The sequence below is a fragment of the Neolamprologus multifasciatus genome, chromosome 7, assembly GCF_963576455.1.
Source record: "Neolamprologus multifasciatus chromosome 7, fNeoMul1.2, whole genome shotgun sequence".
Lineage (NCBI taxonomy): Eukaryota > Metazoa > Chordata > Actinopteri > Cichliformes > Cichlidae > Neolamprologus > Neolamprologus multifasciatus.
Window position 1 is genome coordinate 38,132,728 of NC_140445.1, and position 12,230 is coordinate 38,144,957.

Here is a 12,230-nt window from a genome sequence, read left to right on the forward strand (position 1 = left end):
ATGTAAACTTTTTCCAAATTAGTGGTCACCTTATTGGAAGGGAATGACGGTGTAATGTTTGTGCCTATTTGACGATGGTGGGGCAAAAAAAATGCTGCATTAATTATGGACTCATGTTTAATGACATCTGTTTGGCAGGGGTCCACAAAAAGTCTCAGAAAGATGAGATGGCTTTGAAACTCAAACTTTCTAATTTAAGACTATTCATAATTTAATTTCAAGATTTTCACTTTGTAGCTGAATCATGAAAAAGTATGATGTGGCAGTCTACAGTCCAAGGATGTAGCAAGGTGAGCAAAAAGAGTTCATGTTAACCACAGTAGTCATTTCTATTAACTTGTACATGTGAATTGCATGAGGCTCTTGCAATGAGTGAAGTTCAGTAACCATAGTACCCATTTTTGTACAAAAGTCTGGTTGGGAGGAAATGTCCAGCCATTGGCAAATGGACACGGTCAACTGTCACCCATCGTAAACAGCAGGAAATTACATCCTGTGGTGTCTGCAAGGTATGTAAAATGCTCATGGTGTATTGTACTTAGAATTTGTTCTGCAAGCTGACCATTTTCTATCGGGGACAACAATACACTACCCTGTTGACAAGGAGGGGGTTGCCGGGCTCAGACTGGACATGGTGCTCTCTCTGTTCAAAAACTCAGGTATACCCGAGAAACTGCATATGGGTCTCGATCTAAAACATTTATCTGTATATCCTCATTGTGGCATATATTTTCAAATGACCGATCCCAGCTGTCATGCCTGTGGTGAGAGAAGCTCGGGTGCAGAAACAGATCAGTGGGTAAGATAACCAAATCAATACCTAAGACTGAAGCACCTTAAATGGTTTACTTTAATATCACTGGGTGAAATGTCGCTTTGATGCACCAACAGAAAACTTCAGGTGACCTGCATGCCTTTGCACTTTAAAGACACGGAGCACCTAAAGGACACATGAAAACATTAAGCAATCCACAGATAAGACTTTTGCACAGAAATCTGCAGTACCTGCACATTCAGATATGTTTAGTTGCTTCACTCAACAGCCTGACTTTAGACGAATGACTCTGACAATCTAATTTTTCTTTCAGATTGAATGCAACTGCTACGGAAAGTGGTACCACACAGTGAGCGTGGACTGTACAGAAGGCTACTACAAATGTTATGCATGCTAAATAAACAGAAGAAATGATCGCTGTTGTCTTTGCTTAATGATTGGTTTAATTCTTGACAATGCACATTGCTGGCATTGCATCTTTCAACATGCTTGTGGGTAGATTTGAATGCACATGATTTATGTGAGCGAAGTTGGCCCCCAAACGAAAAATTTTGCAGCACAAACGTAGCACAAACATTTGATACCACTTTTGTTAGATTTGAAGAAGGTGGGGGGGCAACTTCACTCACGTGCCAGATGTAAGTGCAGCCACTCAGCCTCTACTCAATGTAGTGATAGAACCACGTACAGATGTGTCTCAAGTTAATCTGGTTGTCACCACCTGGCCAAAGGTGGCAGTAGTGGACTGAGCTCCATTTGAGACTGCTCCAGCTGCTAGGTGATAGTCAGTAGATCTGCTACAGACTGAAGATCATATGCAAGTTTTGGAAATTAAACTATGAATATTCTTAACTTGGAATGTTTTTGTTTTAAAGCAACTCACCGAAAAAATCAAAACCACTCAACAAACCAACTGACACACCTGAGTAGGGATGGGTATTGATAAGATTTTCACGATTCAGATTCCATTTTCAATTCTGTTTAAGGATTCGATACTTTATCGATTCTTTTTAAAAAAGGAGAACCCTAAGTTCGATTAGCTTAGAACTTTGTTTTATATCTTCTCTTTGAACAAGATAAAATTTAGGAGTAACATGGCCTTACAAACCCAACAGTGAGATCTTAAGAGATCCAGCCTATGGCTCTTCCATGGGGTGTCACAGGGTCCCAGGAAATAAAATTGTAAATGTAAAATAATACAATAAATATTCTTCTGTAGCAATAACAAAGTATAACATAAATTATTCTGTAGCAATTACACAAGAATATCCAGTAATGTTCCTGCCTACAATTAAACACACTCACTTACCGAAAATCAGGGGCATCTGCTGTGGCAAATGGGTGCAAGCCTTTTACCACAAACTTAGTCACTGCTCGGTGACATTCGTCTATCCTGGCCTGAAAGGAGACGCTAACGGTAGACTGCAGCGAGAACTGCCAGCATCTGAGGCAGCCAGACTCTGTCTCTCTCATCATGGTCAACTAAATGCACAGTAATGGCAGGTTTGTAATAAGGCAGATTGCGCTAATATAATATGCACTCTTAGTTGATTATTTACCTGCCGCATTAACGGGAGAGGACGTGCAAACGTTACCGCTGCTGCTGGGTGGAGATTCACGAGTCTGGAGCGGAATTAAAAACACGACATTCATTTAAGGTCATCGCGTGTTTTGTGAGCAAATGCTTTTGCATTTTCGTAGTGTTTCCTCCCTTAAATGAAATATCTACTTTTCAAGTATTGCAAGTTGCCCTGTTGTCATCCATTCTCGTAAAGTATAACCAAACTTTTGAGCGTTTGAGCCGCTTAGGCGCCGTGTTTCCTGCCAGGTAAATGACGCTCCGCAAAGTGGTGACGTCATTCGGGGCGACTGGAATCGATAAGGGAATCGTTTGCAAAAATGGCAAACAATTCCAAGGAATTGAAACAGTGGGAACCGGTTCTCAACAAGAACCGGTTTTCGATACCCATCCCTACACCTGAATCACTCACTTTCTTAAATCTACTCAAGCTCGACTCAATCTCACTGGCTCTGTTTTTTACTAATCACTGTGTAACTGCTTTGAATTCAAAGTAACTACCATCTCCCTACAAATGTTTGTTAAATTAACCAGATTTATACAGACTGTATATAACTACAAACTCTCTCCAGCCATGTTGATGAATTACCTATATTGGATCAAAATGTTCATTTCCAGAGAAAAGACGCAGATGTCTATTTATTTGCTGTTTTCGTAGTTGCCTCATGCATGAGAATATCACCACATAAACTTGCGACATTTTTAAAAATATTTTGTTGTAAAAGAGCCAGGCAGACTAAAGGTTCAGTTAAGAAACAAGGGGACAGAGCGGTTGTAGCACAGTGTGGAGCACTAGTAAAATTACTGCTCACTCTAACCCCATGATTACACTACAAAAACCACTACACACCATTCCAACCTCTAACTGCACTCAAGTAAATGCAAGATTTTGGAAAAATATAGTTTTAAAAGTACTTTTATTGTACCATGTTCATTCACTCATGAGCTGCTGTAACATGAATCAAATGGCTGAATAGCCACCTCAGCATGTAATCAAGTTCTATAGTCTTGATTTTATGAGCTTTATTTTATGACCAAATTATTTATTCTCTTGTAGATTTTTGGTTTTCTCCATGTTTTTTTCCACCGTGACATTTAGAAGGGCTAAGAAGATCTCTCCAGAGCAACAGTTAGTGTTTTGAAACAACCTTCTGTATCTCTGTAAACAATATTTTCAGTAAACTGACTATATATATAACATGACTCCGGCTTAATCAGGATAATACTTTCCTGTTGTGACCACCTGAGCTTCAGATAAAGAACAAACTAACACAATACACATTTTAAAAAAAGGTAAGAATTCACATTTACAGAGGTTCAAATTGCTATCAGCAGCTTTTGCCCTGCCAGGTTGTTTTTTATTTAACTTATTAGAATCCACCAAGAAATATGAAAACATGCAAGACTAATTTAGAATGCAGTTTCTGAAAACTGGATGGAAAAATAGGTGAGCTGTGAATAATATTTAACCTCCTGAAACTCAGGATTTTTATTTTTTTAAGTAAGTAACAACTATGTTACATCTTCCAGTTAATAAAGGAAGCTTAGTTGGGCCAGACAGGAATATAAACTCATTACAAATAGTTAGGAGAAAATTTAAAAAGTATCTGAAATAGTTTAGGTCTCAGGAATGCTATTTCTCTCACCCAAAACACCCTTTCACATGAAATACATCAGCTCTAAAGTTGTGCTGTCTATAAAAAATTTTTTTTAATTCCATGTGATGACGTATTCAGCTAAGTTGCTTCCTGAACAGTAATGGCGGCGCACTGCTGAAAACGTGGTTCGTGACTTTGGCATTCCTTTAGGGAATTTTTAAAGTAGCCTGTGGCATTAACAGAAAACAATAACGTACTCATAAAACTAAATACAGTCAGCCAATCTAGAAAGCACAAGAATGGCTGCCGAGTCATCTGCGTTGTTCCGCTGGTTCTTGTGGTTTTTCAGCATTGTCATGCTTGTCTCTGCAGGTGAGCGTTATTTCTTAAACATTCACATTTGGTTTATAGAAGTTGTAGTATCCGCCCATTTTACATATAAATACTGTTTCTTGAAGAATTATTTTCATAATGACTGAGTTTCTTTGTGTGTTGACACGAGGCTGGCGGTGGTGGTTGTGATACACACAAAGCAAGGCTACGCTACGCTAAGGCAACACGAGGCTGGGTGGTGTCTGTGGCCTTGTAACGTTTTGACTCCATGTCTGACCACAGAGACCAAAGAACTTTACTGCCTGCAGCATCTGTAGTTTTCAGAATGAGTCTCCATTGAATAAAGCTTTTTGTTCAATGAATAAAGGCCAGCAGTGGCTGCACTGAATAGACACAGTAACTTATAATGAGGGGGCTGCATATTTAATTGTACCATGGCATGGTTTTGTTCTGTAATCTGTATGCACTGATTTACACTACTAGTAAAATGTTTTAGAACACATCGATTCTTCTAGTTTTTAAATTTTTTATTTCAGAATCCTACAAAAAAAGCCTTTTTCAGGGAACAAGAAATGGCTTAACAACTTAAAGCTGTTCTGCAACAGTAGAGATTGATCAAGCCTTCAAAGTCGATGCTACCAATTGCTACAGGTGTCCCAATTTTTCTTTATTACTTACAAACTGCTCTGTCTGCTGGGGGCAGGGGGTTGTAAATGCAGTGTTGGTACACAATGTGGTACCATACCCTTAATGTACTCAGTTGTATTGCAGTAACGTACTGAAGAAATTTGTGTGTTGCTATAGAAATAGAAAGAAAAAAGCAATTAACAATGGAAGGCAGACAACTCATCATAAGGTTTAAAAGTCTTTCCTACAGTGAATTTGCTACAGTGAAAGTCACTGTGTTAGTTGGTACAGTTCCCTTCACCATCAAAGGGCACTCAGAAACTGGGGAATCTCAGACAGGAAGAGGTCTGGCAGACCACAATAAAAACCAACAGACAAGTTTCTGGGAGTCAACAGCTTATGTGACAGACGGCTCACACAACTTCCCAACTTCAAGCACAGCGAGTTACAACAAGAAACCATTGGTAAGTTGTCATAATAAGAAAACGAGACATGCCTGTGGCATGAAACACCACCGATAGACTACTGAAGACTGGAAGAAGGTGCTATGGACTGATCAATCAAAATTTTAACACTTCATCATACATAATTTACGTACACCACCGGGTATTGTTTTGCTGCGGTTGATGACTGTTACAGAATGAGAGGAAATGAAGCAACCACAAGGTGGACATTTTTCCCTCTTCATCCTTTCTGGGGTTTTTTCCCACTAGTTTTGCTTTTGGCTAGTGTCAGTTTCATTACCTGTAGCATGAGGCGACACCTGGACCCCACAGTAACCAACTCGTCCGGAATGTCTCATCATTATGTGCCACGGCCATAAAGTTTGCTGTGTCTCAGCACAGTCTCAGAGGCACGGTACACTGAGCCAACAGTGGTCTCTCTCGCTGATCCTCACTGTGATTGGCTGTTGTAGAAGCAAGCAGTTATACAATGATTGCTCTAACCCCTCTACTTTGTGTTGTTTCCTCTTTTAGAGCTGAAAAACATCACAGCTGACTCTGGACTGAACGTCACTCTGCCATGTCGAGCTCCAAACAATAACATCCTGATCTCAGTTGTAGAGTGGAGCAGGCCTGACCTGAAGAGAGACGAGTATGTGATCTTATACCGGGACAACCAACTTCATCCAGATTACCAGGATCCATCCTTTAAGGGCCGGGTGGACCTGCAGGATAGCCAGATGAAAGATGGAGACGTCTCATTGGTGCTGAAGGATGTGACGATTAGTGATGCTGGAACATATGAGTGTCGTATCATCCAGAGGACAGGAACAACTCGAATGAAGAGAACTTGGCTGACGACTGACCCCATAAATATCATCAACTTGAGTGTTGTTCCTTCAGGTGAGTTTGAGTTCAGTGTGTGCAGTTTGAAGAGGAAATTGATTCTGGTCTGTGCTTCAGTGATTACCTTCCTGTCCCTCACACCTATTTCTCACCTACAGATCCACCAGGAGGACACAGAGAGGACAGATGGGAGGAAGATGGATCTGCTGGACTGATAGTTGGTGTGCTAGTTTCTTCTACAGCGGTGGTTGTTGTCAGTGGTCTATTGATTTACAGAAAACTTAAAAAGCAACAGAATCACGGCTCAGCAGCAACAACAGGATGGAGTGCAAGCCTCCTGGTGCCGTTTCCAGTGTTGACATTGGAGACTTGACTGAACGCTCAGTATTTGGTTTGATTTTTACATGCCTTTTATTATCCTCAGTGTTTATACACCTGCAGTACTTTCTTCGGGTTTTCATTACTGTATTTTTCAGACCATAAGGCGCAGAGGATTAAAAGGCGCAATAAGCAAAACAAAACAGTCAGATAAGTCAAACTTTATTCATGTCATTTTTCTTGCTTCCTTCACTTCCGTACCATTGATTCATTAATGTTGAATGCTCTCGCAGCTGCTCTATTCCCATGTTGTTGCTGTATGTTAATGACTAACCTCGTATTGTGGATGGATTATCTCAGTTGTTCTCCTGACTGAAGTTTGGTCCGTTTACAGCATCCTGCCATGCGATTGCATTTTCCCCTAACCATCGGGAACCCTCGTGTTATCTTTTATTTAGTTGAAAAAGGTTAGCGTTCATCCTCCAGCTTCACTGTGTTTATGTTATGCTAACATAGCTGTGTCGCTAGCGATCACATAGCACATAATTATATACCAGCTAGTCCAACTTCAGTAACCCTACAAAAGTCACTGCTGTTTAATTTTCTGTCTTCATTTATGCTGGGAGTGATAGCAGAGCTGTACATTTTAATTTTTTCAGAAATCTCTCAGACAGAACATGCTAAACTAATCTACGTTAGATCTTACAGACACTGAGCTGACTGACAACAAATACACTGTGTATTACTGTAGATTATAAACCAACAGTTGTTACTAAGCTGTTTAATGGTGCAGGACCTACTGGTTGATTACAGCTGAATGACCTCCAATTTCAGATGGGGGAGTCTCGTCTATGCCTCTTCCTGTTGGTACTCTCACTGCAGATTGTGTAGCATATCAAGAGCTGTGCAGATGATGTTGCTTTATGTTGTGTTGTGTTGTTTTTTTTTTTTTTTAATGTGAGTTTGTGTACTGCTAATAAATGTCTGTATCACTTTTTGTAAGTCAGTCTAGTGTTTTGTTGTCCTTGGCTGTAAAAGTTAAAATTCATCTTCAACACTTAAATAGTTGTAATTAAACAGAGCTGGAATCAGTTCAAAGCAAAGAAATCATCACTGAACATGAGTAAAATCTAGACCAACCAAGTGATAACTTCTAGACTGCAGTTTGCAGTCTATGACATTATCACCTGAAAAGCCATTTAGTTTATTTATTTATTCATTTTTAAAAAAAAATTAATTATATTTAGTGAAGTCATCAGATCTGCTAATGTTAGCTAGCTTAGTTAGCGAGCTCCATTCATATGCAGACACTTTTACATCCTTTCCTCGTGTCCCATCACAGATGTGAGCTTAAGTGTTAAGGTCAAATTGAAGCAACAGCTGGAACAAAAATATTTTTATAAATCATTCAATCACTTTTAATGATCTCAGGCATAAAAGTGTTCATGGCATACTTTATACACCAGGCCAGTTCTAATTTAATCACAGTACGCCATAACTGACAGAATCAAACTTAAAAAACCCAAAAACTTAAAAAACAACAACAACAACAACATTAATCTTCAATAAACTCTGATGTGAAAATGAACATCTCTTCACGGGAGCCAAGAATCCAGCGACTGTGGCGTTATAGGGCGGAGCCCTCACTGTCTTCTCCATTCGTCAGCTAACCTCACATTAGTTACAAGCCGCCTCTGCTTCGTGTTTGTTGTTTCTAAACTACGTTTACCTTGTTTACCTTACTGCTGTTTCCTATGATCAAATCTGTGTTTGGGTCCATGTCCACGTCCTGGCCTCTGGGCTCCCTCTCTTCCGTGCCTCCTAACAGACTTCAGTCTTCAGTTATGCACCTTCACGGCTCGTGCTGCAGCAGGACTTAATGTCGTTAAAGCAAACCTTTAGAGAGTGTTTTTCCTCACAATCACACACAATCCAGACGTGTCTGCTTTAAAAAAGTCAACATACAGCCAGAAACCACCTGTTACTTTGCTTCTTGTAATGGACTGTGCTCTACTGTGAAGGCTCAAAATGCACTCAGCACACCCAAATAAATACAACAATAAGAAAGATATTAAGGTGAAACTTTTTAAAAGTCCAAACACACAGAAATGATAAAATTACTCAAGCAGCAGCAGAACTTTTTGCCCCATTGGTGTGAGAATCCATCTAACACAGGACCATGGCAGTTTGTGATACGGTCATCTCAATACACTGATTTGTGTCTGTATGTACAAATTAAATATTTTCCTATATAAGCAGGCATCAGCAATAATTTATATTTTAATTAGGGCAATGCGGTTCCTGTGTAGAGTTTTAAAAAAAAAAAGAAAAGAGTGTTGCACTGAGGTTTTTGGCCAATGTTATCAGTACATGTTACAGAGCTCTAGTATCAAAAATATCTCAGGTTGAGGACAGCAAAGAACCAAAGTTTGGGAACATGTTTCCAGCATTTTCTGGTAATAATTAAAATTAGTAGGCATTTTGTTAAGAAATTGATGTTGACAGGATACCATTATGAGGTAAAAAAAAAAAAAAAAAAGAAAGAAAGAAAGAAAGAAAGAAAGAAAAAGAAAAAAAAAGAATAAAAGTAAAATAAAACTATTTTTTACTATTTACAATTTTTTTTATTTTCAGTTGTTACATAAGGGACATACATGGCTGGTGGAAGGGAAAGGGAGACAGAAAGAGATGGAGGGAAAGAAAAACAGCGGGGAAGAGGAACAGTGATAAAGGGCACAAAACAAAAAATGAGGTGGTGGGACAAAAAATACATATATATATCAATCACCTGGATCACCTGTTGAGAGAGAAAAAAGTTGTGGAGGCAGGTGGAGTGGTGGGGGGAGATAGGCCTCCATACCTTTGAGGGCCTGAGATGTCCCCAGAGAGGTGGCGTCTGATACCCGACCTGACATATAGACACAGACAAACAGGCACACACAGATACAAACATCCATTCCCACCCTCATGCTCTCATATGCAATTGCTCAACACTCACCCGACGTGGAGACAGACATAAATAGACACTGTACACACAATCACACTCCCAAAGTGTACTCTATACCCCAGGTCTAGGTACCCTTGCCCTGGAGGCGGAAACTGCACCCAGACCCAGGAGGAGTTACCCTCTTCCCTGGGGTGGAGACAAGCAGACCGCCCTGACTCCGCAGAAGCAGAGAGGCCCTACATTCCAGACCCCAGTCGGACAGCCAACTCCTCCTCCCAGCCCCTCCATCCCAACAGGCAACAGAGAACGGGGGGGAGACTTCAAACCTCCCTCCGCCCGCTCATATGTAGTGTTGATGGTTGTGCATTCTAAGGTGCATTTAAAACCCAGGAGGGCATGGAGCTACCTGCCAGAGAGTAGCAGATAGCAATGAGCGACCATCTTTGAACAGAGGCGATGGTTTACGACACCAACTCTCTGCCATCTATAATCCAGTTTTGAGATCCCTTCCCAGACGCCTTAACGCCCACTCACATCCTGGGCCATCTGACCTCAGGAAATCACATAATAGGGTGGGGCCAGGTTTCACAATGAGCTCACCCGAAACCCTGGCTGATTGTGACCCACACCCATTTTCACACCTCGGCTCATGTGATTAGGTAGAGGATCATCAGGGGGTCCTTTGTCCCTCTTTTGGAGGAAACTCCCACTGGGTTTAAATCTGGGACTCTTCACCATTTGACCTTAGAACTGAAGAAGTTTCTCAGATGAGAGGTGAAACGTCTTCAAGCAACTTAAAGAAGTCCAGACGCTTTTCTTTCCAAGCTCCTTAGACCAGCAGATAGCTGAACTGAATCTAACTAAAGACACATCTGAACATAACACAAACAAGACAAGAGACCATGAAAATAGAAGAGGTAATACCAGAATATGGGCATGCAGACTTTTACACAAAGACAGAAAGAGACAAAAAGCACAGAGAACAAATTATTTCATACAGGAGACAAAAACAAAAATGAGACCAGGACAGGCGCGAAAGGGAACTAACATAATGAAACAAGGAACTAAGGACTGGAACATACTGGAAGATAATCTCAGGAGCACTAGGAATAGATAATCTATTCTAAAGACAAAGAACTTTAATATAAACCACTAGTTAAATCCAAAGGAACAAATCCTGAGTTCACAACAAACTCAAAAACACTGAGTCAAAGACCTAGGACCATGACACCTTCCACATCACGTGGTACTACCAATGTAAAATTAGGAAAATATTAACCTATCTTAAAATCTTTATCTAATTTAAAAGTTACATGTATGCGTTTGACGCCAAATCCAAAAGACAACATAGATATCTCCATTACAGTTAAAATAGAAAAACAGTTGTAACAATCAGTTGATGCAGCTAAAAGAATTTTACTTCGTGAAATTAATGTTATCAAAAGCTTTATAGTTACACATTACATTTTTAAAATTTTATTTAATAGATGTTAGGAACTTTTCTTCATATTAACCTTCTTACTATTAGTATTCCTATTTTTGTATTAGTAACTTATGTCCTCTCCACTGTTTCTCTTCTCTCTATGCTGTTTCCGCTGTTTCTTAAATTTAACTAACTAAATAAAACAAAACAATATTACACATATCTTTACGGTTAATTGAACGAGTAAACTGACAAAATGGAAAATTTGACAAAATCTCACACATTTGCAAAGTTTGAGATATTTAACTCTTAAATTATTAAGAGTTATAGCGCAATATCCTGAGCCTGACCACTCTATCCTTAATAGAAGCCCTCTTTGAGATGAAATGATAAATTCATGGATTTACATTTATCTATAAACAAGAATAAATCCTTCCATTTAAATATCTTGTACAATTTTATGAACTATCATGCTGTACAGAACTTATGATATCAAGAGAGCCAGTATATGGGACAGTATTGTTTCTCTTTCTACCAGGCTGTCAAAAGAATGATCTATTATTCTGGAAAAGATGGGCCTATGGGGGTAGGTCACCCCTTACATGCTAAAAAGAAGTGGGACAATTTAAAAAATCAAATACAAAACATGTATATGTGTTATCAATAATATGAATTTGGATGGATGCATAGATAACTGTCATCAGCATATTTTATTTAATGTCTATAACATAAAGATAATTTGGAACATTTTAAATGGCTGACTAATAAATGAGAGGAAAATGAAAAGGTAACAACAAAACGAGAATATATACAAGGAATCAAGAATATTTACAGGAGAAAAAAACAACTATGTACAGGTATTTATAGTGCAGACCACAGGATTAATCTGACTGACCTGTACCTTCTTTGAACTTTAATAGCACAGCAGGCCCGATGTTTGCCTGAACAGGAAGTCTCTGGCAGTTTCTGCTGAAGCTAGATCAGAGAGAGGGATGTTGTACTGCTCCTGAGACCCGTATCTTGTCTTTTCTGGTCGGGTGGTCTGTAGAGAGTGCTTTGGATGCTTCCTTCCATTGTCCATCGGTGGCTGCCACTAAGATGTATTCAGAAAGATGAAACAAAAAAATGTGGATACGAGTCACTCTTCAACAAACAAAACATAACAGGAACCTATACTTAAAATTTTTAGCTTGCCTGTTAAAAGTAGTCGTGTTCTGGTGTACCTCCTCCAGGACAGCAGAGAGTTTGCTCTGACAGAGAGAACCCCTGACTGCCTCCAAACCAGTCATCCTCTCAACCACTCCTGCATATTTCTCAGGCTCATTCTGCCATGGGCCATGA

The 12,230-nt window shown here is 39.6% G+C and overlaps 1 protein-coding gene across 1 annotated transcript; it reads left to right on the forward strand.

The window, feature by feature from the left end:
• Window positions 1–3,555: 3,555 nt before the first annotated feature.
• Window positions 3,556–7,654, forward strand: LOC146514783 (coxsackievirus and adenovirus receptor homolog). Its single transcript, XM_085168254.1, has 3 exons — window positions 3,556–4,324; window positions 5,890–6,258; window positions 6,360–7,654. Exons 1-3 carry the CDS (start codon window positions 4,252–4,254, stop codon window positions 6,572–6,574), a joined length of 657 nt encoding a protein of 218 aa, XP_085024380.1. The 5' UTR covers window positions 3,556–4,251; the 3' UTR covers window positions 6,575–7,654.
• The last annotated feature ends 4,576 nt before the right edge of the window (window positions 7,655–12,230 follow it).

Coding starts and splice junctions, on each gene's coding strand:
- LOC146514783 (XM_085168254.1), top strand. CDS start 4,252: ATGGCTGCCGAGTCATCTGCGTTGTTCCGCTGGTTCTTGTGGTTTTTC. Junction 4,325..5,889: donor TGTCATGCTTGTCTCTGCAG/GTGAGCGTTATT, acceptor TTCCTCTTTTAG/AGCTGAAAAACATCACAGCT. Junction 6,259..6,359: donor CTTGAGTGTTGTTCCTTCAG/GTGAGTTTGAGT, acceptor TCTCACCTACAG/ATCCACCAGGAGGACACAGA.